At 35.5% G+C, this 13,919-nt stretch overlaps 1 protein-coding gene across 1 annotated transcript in view; it reads left to right on the top strand.

The window, feature by feature from the left end:
• Positions 1–13,919, top strand: part of nbeab (neurobeachin b) — a 248,792-nt gene that overhangs the window by 214,328 nt on the left and 20,545 nt on the right. The window contains exons 45-47 of the mRNA XM_038294440.1: positions 3,063–3,203; positions 4,183–4,302; positions 9,132–9,284. Of these exons, the coding sequence (XP_038150368.1) occupies positions 3,063–3,203; positions 4,183–4,302; positions 9,132–9,284 (414 nt within the window). The remainder of the gene's footprint in view (positions 1–3,062; positions 3,204–4,182; positions 4,303–9,131; positions 9,285–13,919) is intronic.

The raw sequence follows: 13,919 nt of genomic DNA, 5'->3' as shown, positions 1-13,919 counted from the left end.
GATGGAGTGTGTGACGTCCTGTGGTTCACACCCCAATCCATCTGGGCCAAGACTTCACATGCAAGGTTATTACCACCCCATAAATCTATGTAGAACTCAATAAACGTCTCCTTTACTCTACTCATTTGTAGTAATACTGATGTGGTATGCTATTAAACTGAAAGTAAGATCAAAATTGTATTTTTTTTATTTATTACTTTTTTTTTTTTACTTAAAGCTTAAGAGTGTCACTAAGATGTGACTGTAGAGGTGATCTATCAGAACATGACATCAACTTCTGGATAAAGACTACATAATAACAGAATTTTATTATGTTTAGACAATTACTTTAGTTTTACAGCATTATTTGAAAGCATTTGAAAGCATAGCATTTGTAAGGATTGTTATTTTTTTTCCCTTTTGTGTTAAGACTGCTATTGAAGCTTCAAGCCAGAAAATCTGTCATTGATTACATCAGCAGACTGTCTCCCCATGTGTACTGATGCAGTGGCACTGAGTATATTAATATTGACTGCCAATATGTGTCTAGGTTTCATATAAATGATGCTTTGATTGAGAAAACAGGAAAAGCACTATATATGTGTAATGGGAGTCATTATATTACATTGAGAGCACATGAAAATTAAAGAGAAAAACATCAGAATGATAGCATCATAACAATGCTAAAGTTGCTGGTGAAGATTCTCAGTCATCCAGGGTTGGATGTTCTCATCTATATATAATTATGTTTTAGTAACATTTACAGTAATATAGCTGTTATTAAGCATTTAAGTACTAGTATGTATTCATCTCTTGAAAACCCAAATGTCCGTATTTTATTGTGTAACTTTGGACCTATGAGCTCATATCAGCACTGCACAGATAAAAGCAATCTTAACAAAAGGGTAGAGGTCCTGTTTCTACCCTTTCAAGCTTTGCTTCAGAATGCTTGGCTAGAAAATATTTGGAAATAAATCAGGTCTGATCTGCTTTGATTAGACAAAAACTTCAACCAGGGTGACTGCTTATGTCATTTTCTGGCCTTTTGTTGTTATACCTTTTTAATAATTTGACATACAGTAAGCCAGGAAAAAACTTTTTTAAGGACCAGGAGGGTAATGCAGTTTGACAGGAAAAGATAGCAGGAAAGATATGTTCAATTTCTGCTTTAAAAATTATTTGTTTATCTGCAAAAGTGAATTTTTAGAAATCATGTTCCTGAAAATATCTCAACCTATTCTCAAATTTTAAGAAGCCTGGCTGTTTTTTTATTAATTAATTTCAAACCTAGCTTGACGCTAGGTTTGAAATTAATTAATAAAAAAATAATAATAAAGTGGAAAGTCCTAGTGGTTATAGTGGTGCGCTTGTTCTCTGAGAAGGTTGCAAGTACCCGGTTTGATCCTCACAGCCTCCACTCTGGGTTCCTGAGCAAGACCCTTAACCCCATACTGCTCCCCGGGCGCCACACGATGGCAACCCACTTCTCCCGAAGGGGATGTATTAATTGCAGAGGTAAATTTCTTCAGTTTGGGATCAATAAAGTTCATAAAAAAAAAAAAAAAAACAATGTTGCCCAGACTAGCACTAAGGGATGAACCTAATTCCTGGTTAAGGCCAAAGATCATCAAACCCCATAATGATCCACACAGCAGGATGGTGGCCTAGGAAATCAGTATCAGTTTATTTGATTTTGACACTTTGTATTTGCCCTAATGTTTACATCAAATATTAGCTTTTGTTGCAAGTAACGTGGAAGAAATAATTATGCACCATACATTTCACCTGAATTCTTTAAAGCTATATAGCTGAAATTAATGTTCTACCTTCTAAAACAAAAACATTTCATCACAGATACAAAACAGTTGCTGTACTTTTAATTAAATTTGGTTGCTTCTCATAATCCAGTTTAATGTCCTCATGCTTCCCTTTTGGTTTGCACTGTTTTTGTACAAATGTACTAATTGTGACTTTTCTTCTAAAAATGTGGCAGCTGCTTCCTCAAAGAACATAAAAAATAAACTTGTTTCTCATTCTATCAGGCCCCAGGTACAAACATCAGTACATTATGGGATGTATTGAACTAAGAATGGTAGTCCATAACTGTGATGTAAATAATATGTATAGCCCTGTATTAAACCTCTCACTACCGCCCACAATGCAACACTATGTAGAACAGCTGCAAAACAGCTGCAGAGGCAAACATTATTGCTTATTCTTTGTGAAGTAGCTTAAGCTTACTCAGACTCAATGGATGGCATCTGTGAACTACAATTTTCCACACAGCATATAGTTTCTTATTTATACTGAGGCACAATGTTTGAATTGATATTTCTATATGTAAATAATTTTACATTCCAAAAATTTTTTTAAAATACTCATTCATGACACTATGTTTTGTCTTAGGATTTACTGACCCAGAAAGGTGATTTCTCACCAAATACCTAAACAAACATTCTTGTCATGACTATGTCCCTATTATGGAATTTGAAGGGAGTTATGGTATGCAAAGGAAAGGGGCACATATTTTGCTCTTCACATGTTGGCAGATTTTTTTGTCCGTCCCTTGGAGCGAGTTTAAGTAATTTTAGGGTTGAATGAAAAAACAGTAAGGATGAGCTACTACTTCTGACATTTACCTGCATGGTTTATAATATATTATTTTACCATAAAATAAACATTATCATTATAATAATATCAAGTTTGTATGAGGCAGATACAGTATACAAAAAAACAAAAATGTATTTAGGCAACAAAAATGCTTTTTTTTTTTTAAGATGTAAATTAGAATTAGTAAATTAGAATCTAAATATATAATATTGGACCATCAATATATTTGTCCAAAAGAAATCTATTTGAGATCAGAATTGTTATTGAACTTAATGGCTTAGTGTTTTTGACAAAAATAAAAAAATAAAAATCAGGTTTAGAATCTCCAAACTATGAAGAAATCAATGAGATGTGAAAACCATGTGTGTTTACCTAACACCTAACTTACTAGAGGCAGACGTAATCAGATTAAGTTAAAACCACAGAAAATGTGTTCATATTAACTAAGCTGTTCTCTTTTTTGTTTTTTTCAGCCTGTTGGTGCATTGAATCCAAAGCGTGCAGCATTTTTCTCTGAACGCTATGAGACAGGAGAAGATGACCAGTCACCTCCTTGTCATTACAATTCCCACTACTCCACTGCTGCTGCAACTCAGCATTGGCTTGTCAGAATTGTGAGTACTGTACCATCATTCCTTTAACCCTCTCCATTTCTGTTATTTTTCCGAGACAAGTATTAGTCAAGTATATGAATAGTAATGAAGTCAAACCAAGACCTAAGAAAGCTTCTCGTTTCATTTTTTTGTCTTCAAGGGCTGATTGTCACTTGTCAGACTTGATGATGTTGTTACTTTGAGGTCTGTCAGCTTCTGCACAGGATGCAGCTCAACATTTCAATTTGATTGGGGCTGAGTTAGACCAATGGTGCTCAAGAAAACACATTTCACAGGCCAATAAACCGGCATATGTGAACTAAATAAAGAGTGGCTGGGTAATGATTTACAGGGGCTGCTGTGACAGGTTTATGTGTTTCAGGCTACCAGTGAGCGCTGGAGACATGTCCATCAAGGTTACTGAGCACTGTCCTCATTTACTGTGGAAGAGGAGCAGGAGACGTCACACCTCCAGTATAGTTCCTATAAAACAGGCTATTATAACCTACAGGGCTTCTTTGAATCAGTTAAAACATTAATTTGAAATAAAAGCTTAAATGTTATGGTAAGGTGTACTGTGAATATCCTCTGCTCATGGTTAGATGACCTGGGGTGGATCCCCTGAAATAAGCTATAGTAGTGTCCATTATATGGTGCCTGATCTGTTCTGTCCAAGAGCCAATTGTTTCTATCATACTCTTACAAAATCACCTTTTCTTATTATATTTAACTAAGTAAAGGCAACACAATCTTGTTTTTCTCAAGCCTTGTGCAATTTATTATTCTACAGCTGTTTCTTGCTTTTCCTCTGGAGAAAATAAAAGTGCTAGATTTTCAATAAATATACAACCCCTTCTGCTAAAATAATATATATTTTTTTGATTTTCAACTAAAATCTTATGGTATTAGCACTTTTAGTCAGCATGTTAAGAGAGTGGAAAAACAATCATTTTCAATTTGAGCTTTTATTGATTTGTTGTCTGATTTTCTTTTTTTCCAGGAACCCTTCACTACGTTCTTCCTCAGTGTCAACAATAACAAATTCGACCATCCTGATCGCACATTCTCTGCCATCCCACGGTCTTGGAGAAACTGTCAAAGAGACACGTCGGATGTAAAAGTGAGAAATATTGAGATACAAGGTGTATTGTAGCCTACTGCCAAGGTGTATTGAATTCCTATGTATTCCATTGTGTAGTCATGTTTATTAGTCTAGTCCAATGGTTTGTGTATTTTATTTTTGTAGGATAAACCTAAATATATTGGATATGCTGTATCAGCTGTGTCTTTGCTGCTCAGAATGCATGCAGAATGATTCCAAACCCGTCTTCCTTCCTCAGTAAAAACTATCTGGCCTGTAAAAAATAAAGAGGTTGCCATTAATCATTAATGGCTTATCTGAACAAACAAAAACAAAAAACTAAAGTGTATGTGTGCACATAACTTATGCATGTTTGATTTACCTCATGCAAAAACATGAAAATCTTTCAGAGGTATATTTCCCTTGAACAAAGACAGAAAATATCTGAAAGAAACACAAAGCCCTCTCTCTGTACAGATACTCAGCACTCACTAAAAAACACAGAACCCTGCTGATTTGCCTCCATTTTGCCCACTGCATAACACACAGCAGGGATATGCACTGACCTCAAAGTGTCATATATTTCTAGCACACCCTGCGTAGGGTAGTGTTGCCTCCGGCAATTAATAAAGCATTAATGACAAAAGCTATTTAAAATGTAGTCATTTATGTACAGACAGGGCTTTTACTTACCAGAACCAGGGGAAGAACCAGCAATTCATGTGAGGAAGAGGTAAAACACTGAAAGCCAGTGAACAACTTGATAGTCAAATGCCACCCTGTTAACAAATACAATCTACTTTTGGCTACTTGCACGTCTGAATGCATTTGTTTTTACACAGATGGTTGCTCAACTATTAGAGGCGTGCTATGAAGCACAATTCAAGATTACTACAACTATTTTATAATGTATTGTAAAGAAGGAAAACATTATGCATCCTATTGTGTTTATATTACTCATGGTGTATAACATGGACATACATACAGGTAAATATCTCTATATTAGCTGGTTATTGTACTTTCATACTCTGTTTCTCTTTATTTTCTTCAGTAGGGTATTTATGCTGTTGAGCTCTTTCACAGGGCTCAAAATCGCAGTATATTTTATTGGGATTTTGAGGGATAAACCCAACATTCATAAAAAGGAAAGGAAGGTAATCCATTGTTTTATAATCATTTAAAAATAATAATTGGAAAAGGCAACCATGAATTTGAATTGAGCCCCTTTGGGAAAGTTTAACATTCTTGAAATCTGAACAAAAAAAAAAAAATGAATAGAATTGGACACAACTGCAAGCCTACCTAATGAGAGAACCAGCGACAATGTGAGCTTGAAAAAAACAGTTCAGATGAGAGAATCTGTTATACAAACAGCTTTACCATTATTTGTGGAAATTCCAATACAATACGCTAAATTTGAAGGTTAAATGTATTAAAATGTACAAAACTTTAATGGGAAATATTATTTTTGTATAACATTATTTATTTTTTCTTATTTCTATGTATGCTAATTACTGTTTTTTTTTTATAATAGTTAAAAGTATTTATTTTTTATGACTGTTAAAAAGTCCCTCTGTTGTATTGCAGGGTAAGTCACTGTCTTTCATACGCCAGACCCAAATTAGAATTAAGTTGTCAGGGAGGACATCAGTTGTAAAAACGCCGCTAGGAACGGACTCATATTTTAATAAGTGTGTAAATAGCATCAGGAAAAAATAAGCAATTGCTGTTTAAAATCAGATATCTGCTGAAGTAGGTTAGGAAGAAAAGTAGAGGGCCACAGGGGTTAAGGTCAGTCTGGCTCAGACCACTAAGCGGTCCATTGGGCCTCTGATTTAAAGGGAGCTTGTTTTTACCAGGGTCTCTCTTTCATTAACCTCAGTCTCCTCCTGTAGTAATGATGACAAGGCTGAGGGAGGCTGATCTCCTGGTGGGGATGACCCCTTAAAGAAGCAAGTCAAATGGAAACACCCCCGATGAAACAACCTCTCCTTCATGAAAACACCATCATTTACGTTAATGGTCTTTCATACCTTTCTTTTCATTCCTGAAAGAAAATACAGTTAAGTTATACTGGCATAGCTGCCCATTGACAAAGAGAGATAGACTTTTCTTTAAAGCAGTGGGGACAAATCCACACACACCGAAACACGGACACACACACAAACTGCCAGTGTGTTGTCTGAAGGTATCCAGCAGCACTCTCCTGGTGACAGATTTTGACAAACATGTCATTAAGGTGACACAGTGTAAAGCAATGTAGGCTTGAGTGATTGACTTGTTAGCCCATTACAATGCTGTTGCAGAATTAATGGCTACCATGGGAGGGTGGCTTGAAAGCGGAGCTGGCAGTTTTAACAGCTTGGCGGTGAGTTACGGCAGCAAGTTTACAACCAAAAAAAGATGAGGGAAAATGTAGTTATGTGTATGTGGAAGAAAAGAAGGAAACAAAGATTTTTTTTTTTACTTTGCTTGTTATTTGCAGAGGGTGAAATTTGACCAACAGCAGACCAGTAGTCTTACTGGCCTGTACCATGTCATAGTAACCCACTCTCTAAAAACCAAATAATTTATGAGTGTGTAGCAGCGATGAGGAATACGTTTCCCATAGGCAGAATCAAAGTCTTTACCACCTTGTATCTCACAAATGCTGCTCCTATAAAATAAAGCGAATTATAGGAGTTGAAATACTGACTTAAATCTAATTTGATAATCTCAGGCTGGAAGAAGGATTTTTTTTTTTTTTCTGAACCTTTTCCTTTCCAAATGTGGACAGGATAAAGGATCTACATTTTTAAGAGTGCTTATACCCGATTGTGCAAAGGCTCTTCTCCTTTATGCCTCCTTTGTTTTATGATCAAGAGGATAAAGGATAAAAACAGCAGTAAATGCTGTCTTGTATTTTTGATAATATTGCTTAAAAAGTCAGTTTTAAAAACTAGGTAATTTTTTAACAATGTGGCCACATCTACATTATTAATACATGTTTGGTCATGAATTTGGAAATAAAGACAGTACGTATAATAGTTTGCAAAAGTACTCGTTGTCCTTTTTGCTATATAGCAACCATAAACCAAGTGTTTGTTTATATTATTTTATGTGATAGACCTACTCATTGTAGTATATACTGTTAAAGTTAAAAGAAAATTATAAATGTTTGTCTTTCTTTCCCTTTATTCAAAGTTAATATAAAGACATCAGCCATTTTTTTAGCCACTTTTAATATTTTAACAAAATAATTAAAATCTCTCTAACCTATGTCTTAAAATGTCAGCTACTCGGTTAATCGAGTAAAACTGTCTGCAATTTGATATTAAGATAAATCTTCTATGACCTCTTAAGATTTTGGTTTGTTGAAGAACATTACATATTTGTTTGAAGAAGAGGAAAAGGAACCCCCAGACAAGTCAAAGATACATTTATAGAGGAGTTTAAAGAAATATGTAGTTATGATACAGTATCATAAGCTGGGCATTTGAGGAACATTGTTCAGTTTGATTTAATTGGGGAAGAATTTAGCAAAATTACATTACTAGAAAAAAGGCTATGCACCTAACTGATAGACCAGCTGAATAGCAATAATCCAATATGTAGTCCAGAGGCCTATGGCAACTCTAAAGGGTCTGCAGTAATGCATGGCCTAGATGGAAGACTCTGTTGACTGTACAATTTTATGTTGTGCATTTCTTAGATCTCACATTTATGAAATAGTAGCTATACAAAAGCAGAGCTGAAAGGCTGTCAAAAAACAATGCTACAAGTTGTCAAAACATTGAAGGGACATGGAAAAAATATTCCAGTTGAAGAGAACCAAGTTTTATTTATTATGTATCTGCATTCAAGGCCCTGTGGGGCAGAAAGCTAATACTGCATATCACTATAAAACACATTCCCAATATTAAAATGGGTGTGACAGCTTCATTCTTTGGTGGGGTAAATCTTCAGCTTGGACTGGGAAGCTTAGCCTTACTTTGATGCTCTAGATCGAAATGAAAACAGTATATTTGAAAGAATGTCCAGATTTACATCTAATGGGGATATGTATCAAGAACAACAAGCTGATTTTAGATGCTGTCCTACCTAACTGAGCTTGAAAAATTTTACATAATAGATAAAAGAAGATTTAGAAATATGTCTCCAGATTTGGAAAGCTTTAGGAGACATAACCCAAACAGCATCTTGCTGTATTGGCAGCAAATCGTTTTATACCAAATATGGAATATAACTCCAATTAAATGGATTTTTGTAAAATGTTTTAAGAACAATATATCATTTCTATTCCACTTCATAGTTGATAAATGTATTTATTATCATATTTATTATTTTATTTATTATTTCAGGTTTGTGACTGTAGAGTAATGGGTATGAATACTTTTGCATAAAGATTTCAAACATTTCTGATTAGTTTTTGTTTAAATACAAGGTAAAATCTTGTTGCGAAAATTGTTGTCTGAGAAGCTAAGGTCAATATTTGCTCTCCTCTTCAGCACAAATCACACTTGGCTTTACATTAAGAGCTCTTTTACCAAGCTCACTTCCCCTCCACAGCAGGGTCCTGACCCCATCTCAGGAAACTAAAGACTAGAGAGAAAAGCCCAACTTTGTTCCAGTTTCATTTAACACATCTAACACCTCTGGCTGGAATAACTGGACTAGCAACACTCAGCCACTCTCTCATGGCCTGCTGTTCAGCTTGTTTATGTTACCTTTCCCCTTAAGTTTCACCCCCTCTCAGTGAGACAAAGTTTCTTCTTTTTTCCTTTTTCCATTTTTATATTATATTAAGACTAATTTTCTTGCCTTCAGAAAATCAGTTTGATTTTATTACTGACTTTGATAATATAACAAAAACATTTCTTTTTCTTTAGGAATTGATTCCTGAGTTCTACTATCTCCCAGAGATGTTTGTTAACAGCAACGGCTACCATTTAGGAATGAGGGAAGATGGGAACATGATCTGTGATGTGGACTTACCAGCCTGGTCCAAGAAGCCTGAAGACTTTGTTCGGATAAACAGGATGGTAAGCTTTGTGAGCATGTGCTTGTTTAAAAATGTAGAACCCAAAAACTGTCTATGCAATATATCTGGCCTAATATGACATGACCAAAAACAGCCTTTAACATGACTTGATTAAAATATTTTAACCTGCAGATGAAAATTCCAAAGATGGCCTCTTATAAGCTCATAAGAGCCTAAACATTTAAAATCTCCTCAAGAAGTGCTAGTTTAACATTTGGGATTTTTTTATACTGTGCCCTGTCTGTTTTTTAATGGATTATTAAAATATATTAGTGTTATAACTAGTACATTTGTATTGATTTAATTCTCTAGGTAAAAAAAATGAATGTACCTTCATTATTGATTACAGTTTAATCCATAAATATGATTTAAGAAGCTTATAACAATGGTTATAGAGTTTGTTTGTATAAGTTGATGTATTCCTTATTTTCCAGTTATATTATAAGTATGCATGATTTATTGTAGCAATTCTTTCAAGCTATAAAGGTGAAAATTGGTGAGGGCAGCTTCATCTTCAGCGGTGGCCTTTTCTTTACAGAAAATAGGGAAGGGCTCAGACTTGATGGAAGGCTAAATAGATAAACAGCTAAATGCAGGGTTATCTAGAAGATAGATAGAACATATTTTAGAAACTGCAGATGACAAGAAGCTTTTTTTCTTCCAACAGCCCTAAAACACACCGCTACAGCTAAAATAAATTCTATTTGATCAAACCATATGTATATGTTAGATTGACTGCAAATGTCTGGGTCTAATTCCAGCTGAAAGTGATAGAATTGGAGGATTGCTGTTCATTTGTCTTAGCCATCTAATCTGACTTATCTTGGGTGTTGATGTGAAAGGCTGGAAGAGACTGAATAGAAATGCATGCCAAGATTTTTAGGCTTTGTTTGTTAACTTTGCCTCATTTTACTAGCAGAAAATTTGACCAGTATAATACGTCTTGAATTGTTTTACACGTTTTTAAAAATGGATATTTCTTTCCCTTTAAACACTCCTTATTAATATATTTTTTCTCTGCATCATTAGCTGTTGAAAAAACATTACTCAGCGTTATCCCTGCAATGTCACTTTATCCCATAGTGTTGCTTTCTGTGTCGCTTTCTGCAGAGTGGGGCTCCTTCACTCTGGATACGGGGGGCGGGGGGGTGGTTTATGTCTTTTAAATGCATAGCCCACAACATGGGATTCACAACTGATTACAGATACCACACCAAAACAACATTCCTGGGTCATTTATTATCATCGGATACAAAGAGGTTTTCCTTTTATCTCCAAGGACCTATTGCAGAAGCTCAGCAAATCTGCTTTCTGCTTTACCCCCAAAATTGCACACAAAGTCTACTTGATAAATTGAGCCAAAAAGATTAAGATAAGAAATAATGCTTCCATTTCCACCTCATAATATTTCAACAAAACAAACCAATGTTAGAAATAATAATTTGATTTTTAGTGTTTGTTCCAGCAGTTTTTATATGATACAACTTGTTAATGTTAAACTAGCTAAACAAATGGGATGACTTTCTGCCAGAGATAGAGCATGGAACAAAAATGTACCGTATTTTCCCAATAAAATATTTTTACATGTTTCTGTTTTCTTATTTAGGCATAATCACTGACTTGCTCTATAAAATCACTTCTGTAACACAGCTGGGCAGAAACAATATATCCTGAGGTTGGGGGCCACAGTGTTTTTGGACCTGAGGTAGAAGCCCGCTGTGGGAACACTTTTGACCTTTTCAGCAAGAGTGGCAGAGCTTGGCTTGTCTTATGCAGGTGACCTTTCCCCATGCTCAACTCACACTGCCTGCTTGTGCTCTGTCTGGCCTATACACCAGCAGGGGGGGGGGGGGGGGGGGGGGTTGGAAAAATGAGAAATTGTTAATGACATGTGTGCGTCACCTAAACAAAAAAAGGTTTTCTGTTTTCTTAAGGTGATGCAGACATACCAGGAACAGTGAAAATGGCTGCATCAGATATTTTGTCAGTGTTGATGAGATACTGGGCAAATTCCAGATTTTTTTTTCTTCCTGTGATGTTTAAGCTCCCAGAAAAATCATAGCCTGATTTTTTTTTTTTTTTGTCTTTCCTTTGTTCCTTTTTCCCATCTAGCCCACACTTACTTCCTCTTTTATTTCATTTTCTGTCAGTGAATTTTCTGGACCCCTCCAATCCCCCACCCCCCGCCTAACCTGCCCCCCTTTCCTTCTTTCTTTCTCCCTCCCTCCCACTTCCCATCTTTGCATGTGCCACTTTCAATTGTCGTGATATGCCCTGTGGCAAACTCTGCCTCTGTGAGCTCGAGCAGGCTTTGTTGGTAATGGCTGTTATTCTTGACGTGAGGGGAGGAGTGTAAATTTCTCTTGCAAAGCTTCACCTCTGCCTGCATGGGAATTATGTTGTAGCGCATTGTGGAATAATGCACCAACCCCCATTTCATGTTTTCTATAGGTACTGTAGATTTGTAATGAGCTATCCTAAATTATACACATAATCTCTTGCCAATCCTCCCACAACCAAAAACCTCTGTCCTTCTCTTCCACTCTAATGAGTAATTCTTAACTTTTTAGTATGCGGCTGCTTTGAAAGTGCATTTGATCTTCGTCTTATTGAAGGAAGTTCTTTGTCTTTATGCAGAGATTACATTTAAGTGGAAACATAAGAATGAAAGGGAGCCTGACCTTTGTTGGATCAGTATACTAAGACAAGGACAAATCTCACTATTTGCCTGTTAAATTGGTGTCAAATACACAAGTAATATTCTTAATTTCTGTGAGTTTTTTTACCCTCTGGTCATTTTCCACAATCCTCACTGACCAGTAAAATTGAAAATTTTACCATTTCCTAATTGAAGGCTATTCTTTGATTTATTATGTACCTGTCTATTTCTCAGAGACAATTTATTTATGCTTTAAAGGTTAATTTGTTTCAAGGAATTTAGATAATTTAAACTGTTTATTATGTATTTTTCATATTCTAAATGACACTATAGCTTTGTCTGAGCAGCAACCTTACAAACTGAACTATTTATAACAATGAAAGGTGTGAACAATAAGAGAGAATAATAACTCATTTGTTGGAAGAAAGATGGTAACACTCCTCTGGCTGAAATTCTAATCAGTCATTTTACTCCTCCGCAATGCCTTTTTAAGTCCACAATAAATGTTCTCTTTACTGAGGCGGTGCAAAGGTAAAGGACTAAAATCACTAAGGTAAATGAGCGAATACGGCTAACGCCTCAGATTTCTCTGCTTGTTTTTAATACTTTAGAACTAACCTTGTCAGAGTAGTTTGGATATTAATAATCTGCTGTTTGCTTCCCCTCTGTTAAGATCGAGGTCCCTCTTTTATGTTAACTCAAACAGAAAAGATTTCCGTCTTTTTTTTTTTTTCCACGCTCTTTTTGCTGCCAGTTTGCTTTGTCCTAGATTGGAGAATCGAACTGAGTGGCCCACTTAAGACGATGACTTATTTCATCCCCATTTACACAAAAACTTTGTATTTTTGTATGAGCAAAACATAATGGAATTGTTCACTTTTATGTAGATGTTTGTCTACTCTGTATATGTAATAAATTAATTTTTATATACTATCAAATTTTTTGTTCTCCTATACCAAAACATTTTTTATGTAGAAAAAAAAAATGTTTTAAATAGATTTTTATGTTTAAAGTTTTGTAAGAACACAAAGTGTAGTGAATATATAGAACAATAGAACCATAGTGTAATAATAGAACCACATTCTGCAGCCTTTACACCTGCAGGTCACAGAGCCGGACATTTTTGCTAATTTTTCTTTTCAGATTAGCTCAAATTCATTAGAACTGAATAGGGAGAGCATGTGAACATAAATGTTCCAGCCTCTGCCTAACTTATCACCCCTTCTGAGGATAAGCATTCCTCTACTGTCCGAAATTTGCTCAGGATGGAGGAAAGGGTTAATTATTTACCATAAGATCATGTTTTGGTAGAAAAAGTTTGTTTTCTGGCAATTAGAGCCTTTTTTCTTTACAAATTTATTGTTCTTTGCAGTGAGATTTTGTTGCTTCTTGCATTAACTAATGTCTATGGCTTATACTGTAGGTATTGAAGTTGAAAGGAGCAAAATGTAACCCACAATATTTCAGATTTTGTTATGTTAAATAATTTTGAATACAACCACATTTTGTTCTACTTTTATATTTTTGTGTTGGTAAATGACATAAAATCTAAAACATATTAAAGTATGTTGTTTTAGGTGTGACAGATGTTGTGTGAATAGTATTGTAAGGCATTGTAGAATATACACTATATTGCCAAAAGTATTTGCTCACCCATCCAAATTATTGGAATCAGGTGTTCCAATCACTTCCATGGCCACAGGTGTATAAATTCAAGCACCTAGGCATGCAGACTGTTTTTACAAACATTTGTGAAAGAATGGGTCGCTCTCAGGAGCTCAGTGAATTCCAGCGTGGAACTGTGATAGGATGCCACCTGTGCAACAAATCCAGTCGTGAAATTTCCTCGCTCCTAAATATTCCACAGTCAACTGTCAGCTGTATTATAAGAAAATGGAAGTGTTTGGGAACGACAGCAACTCAGCCACGAAGTGGTAGGCCACGTAAACTGACGGAGCGGGGTCAGCGGATGCTGAC

Source organism: Cyprinodon tularosa, unplaced genomic scaffold (genome assembly GCF_016077235.1).
Source record: "Cyprinodon tularosa strain WSP-4 unplaced genomic scaffold, ASM1607723v1 ctg34, whole genome shotgun sequence".
NCBI lineage: Eukaryota > Metazoa > Chordata > Actinopteri > Cyprinodontiformes > Cyprinodontidae > Cyprinodon > Cyprinodon tularosa.
The sequence above is the reverse complement of the archived record's forward strand: the minus strand, read 5'-3'. Positions and strand labels throughout refer to the sequence as shown.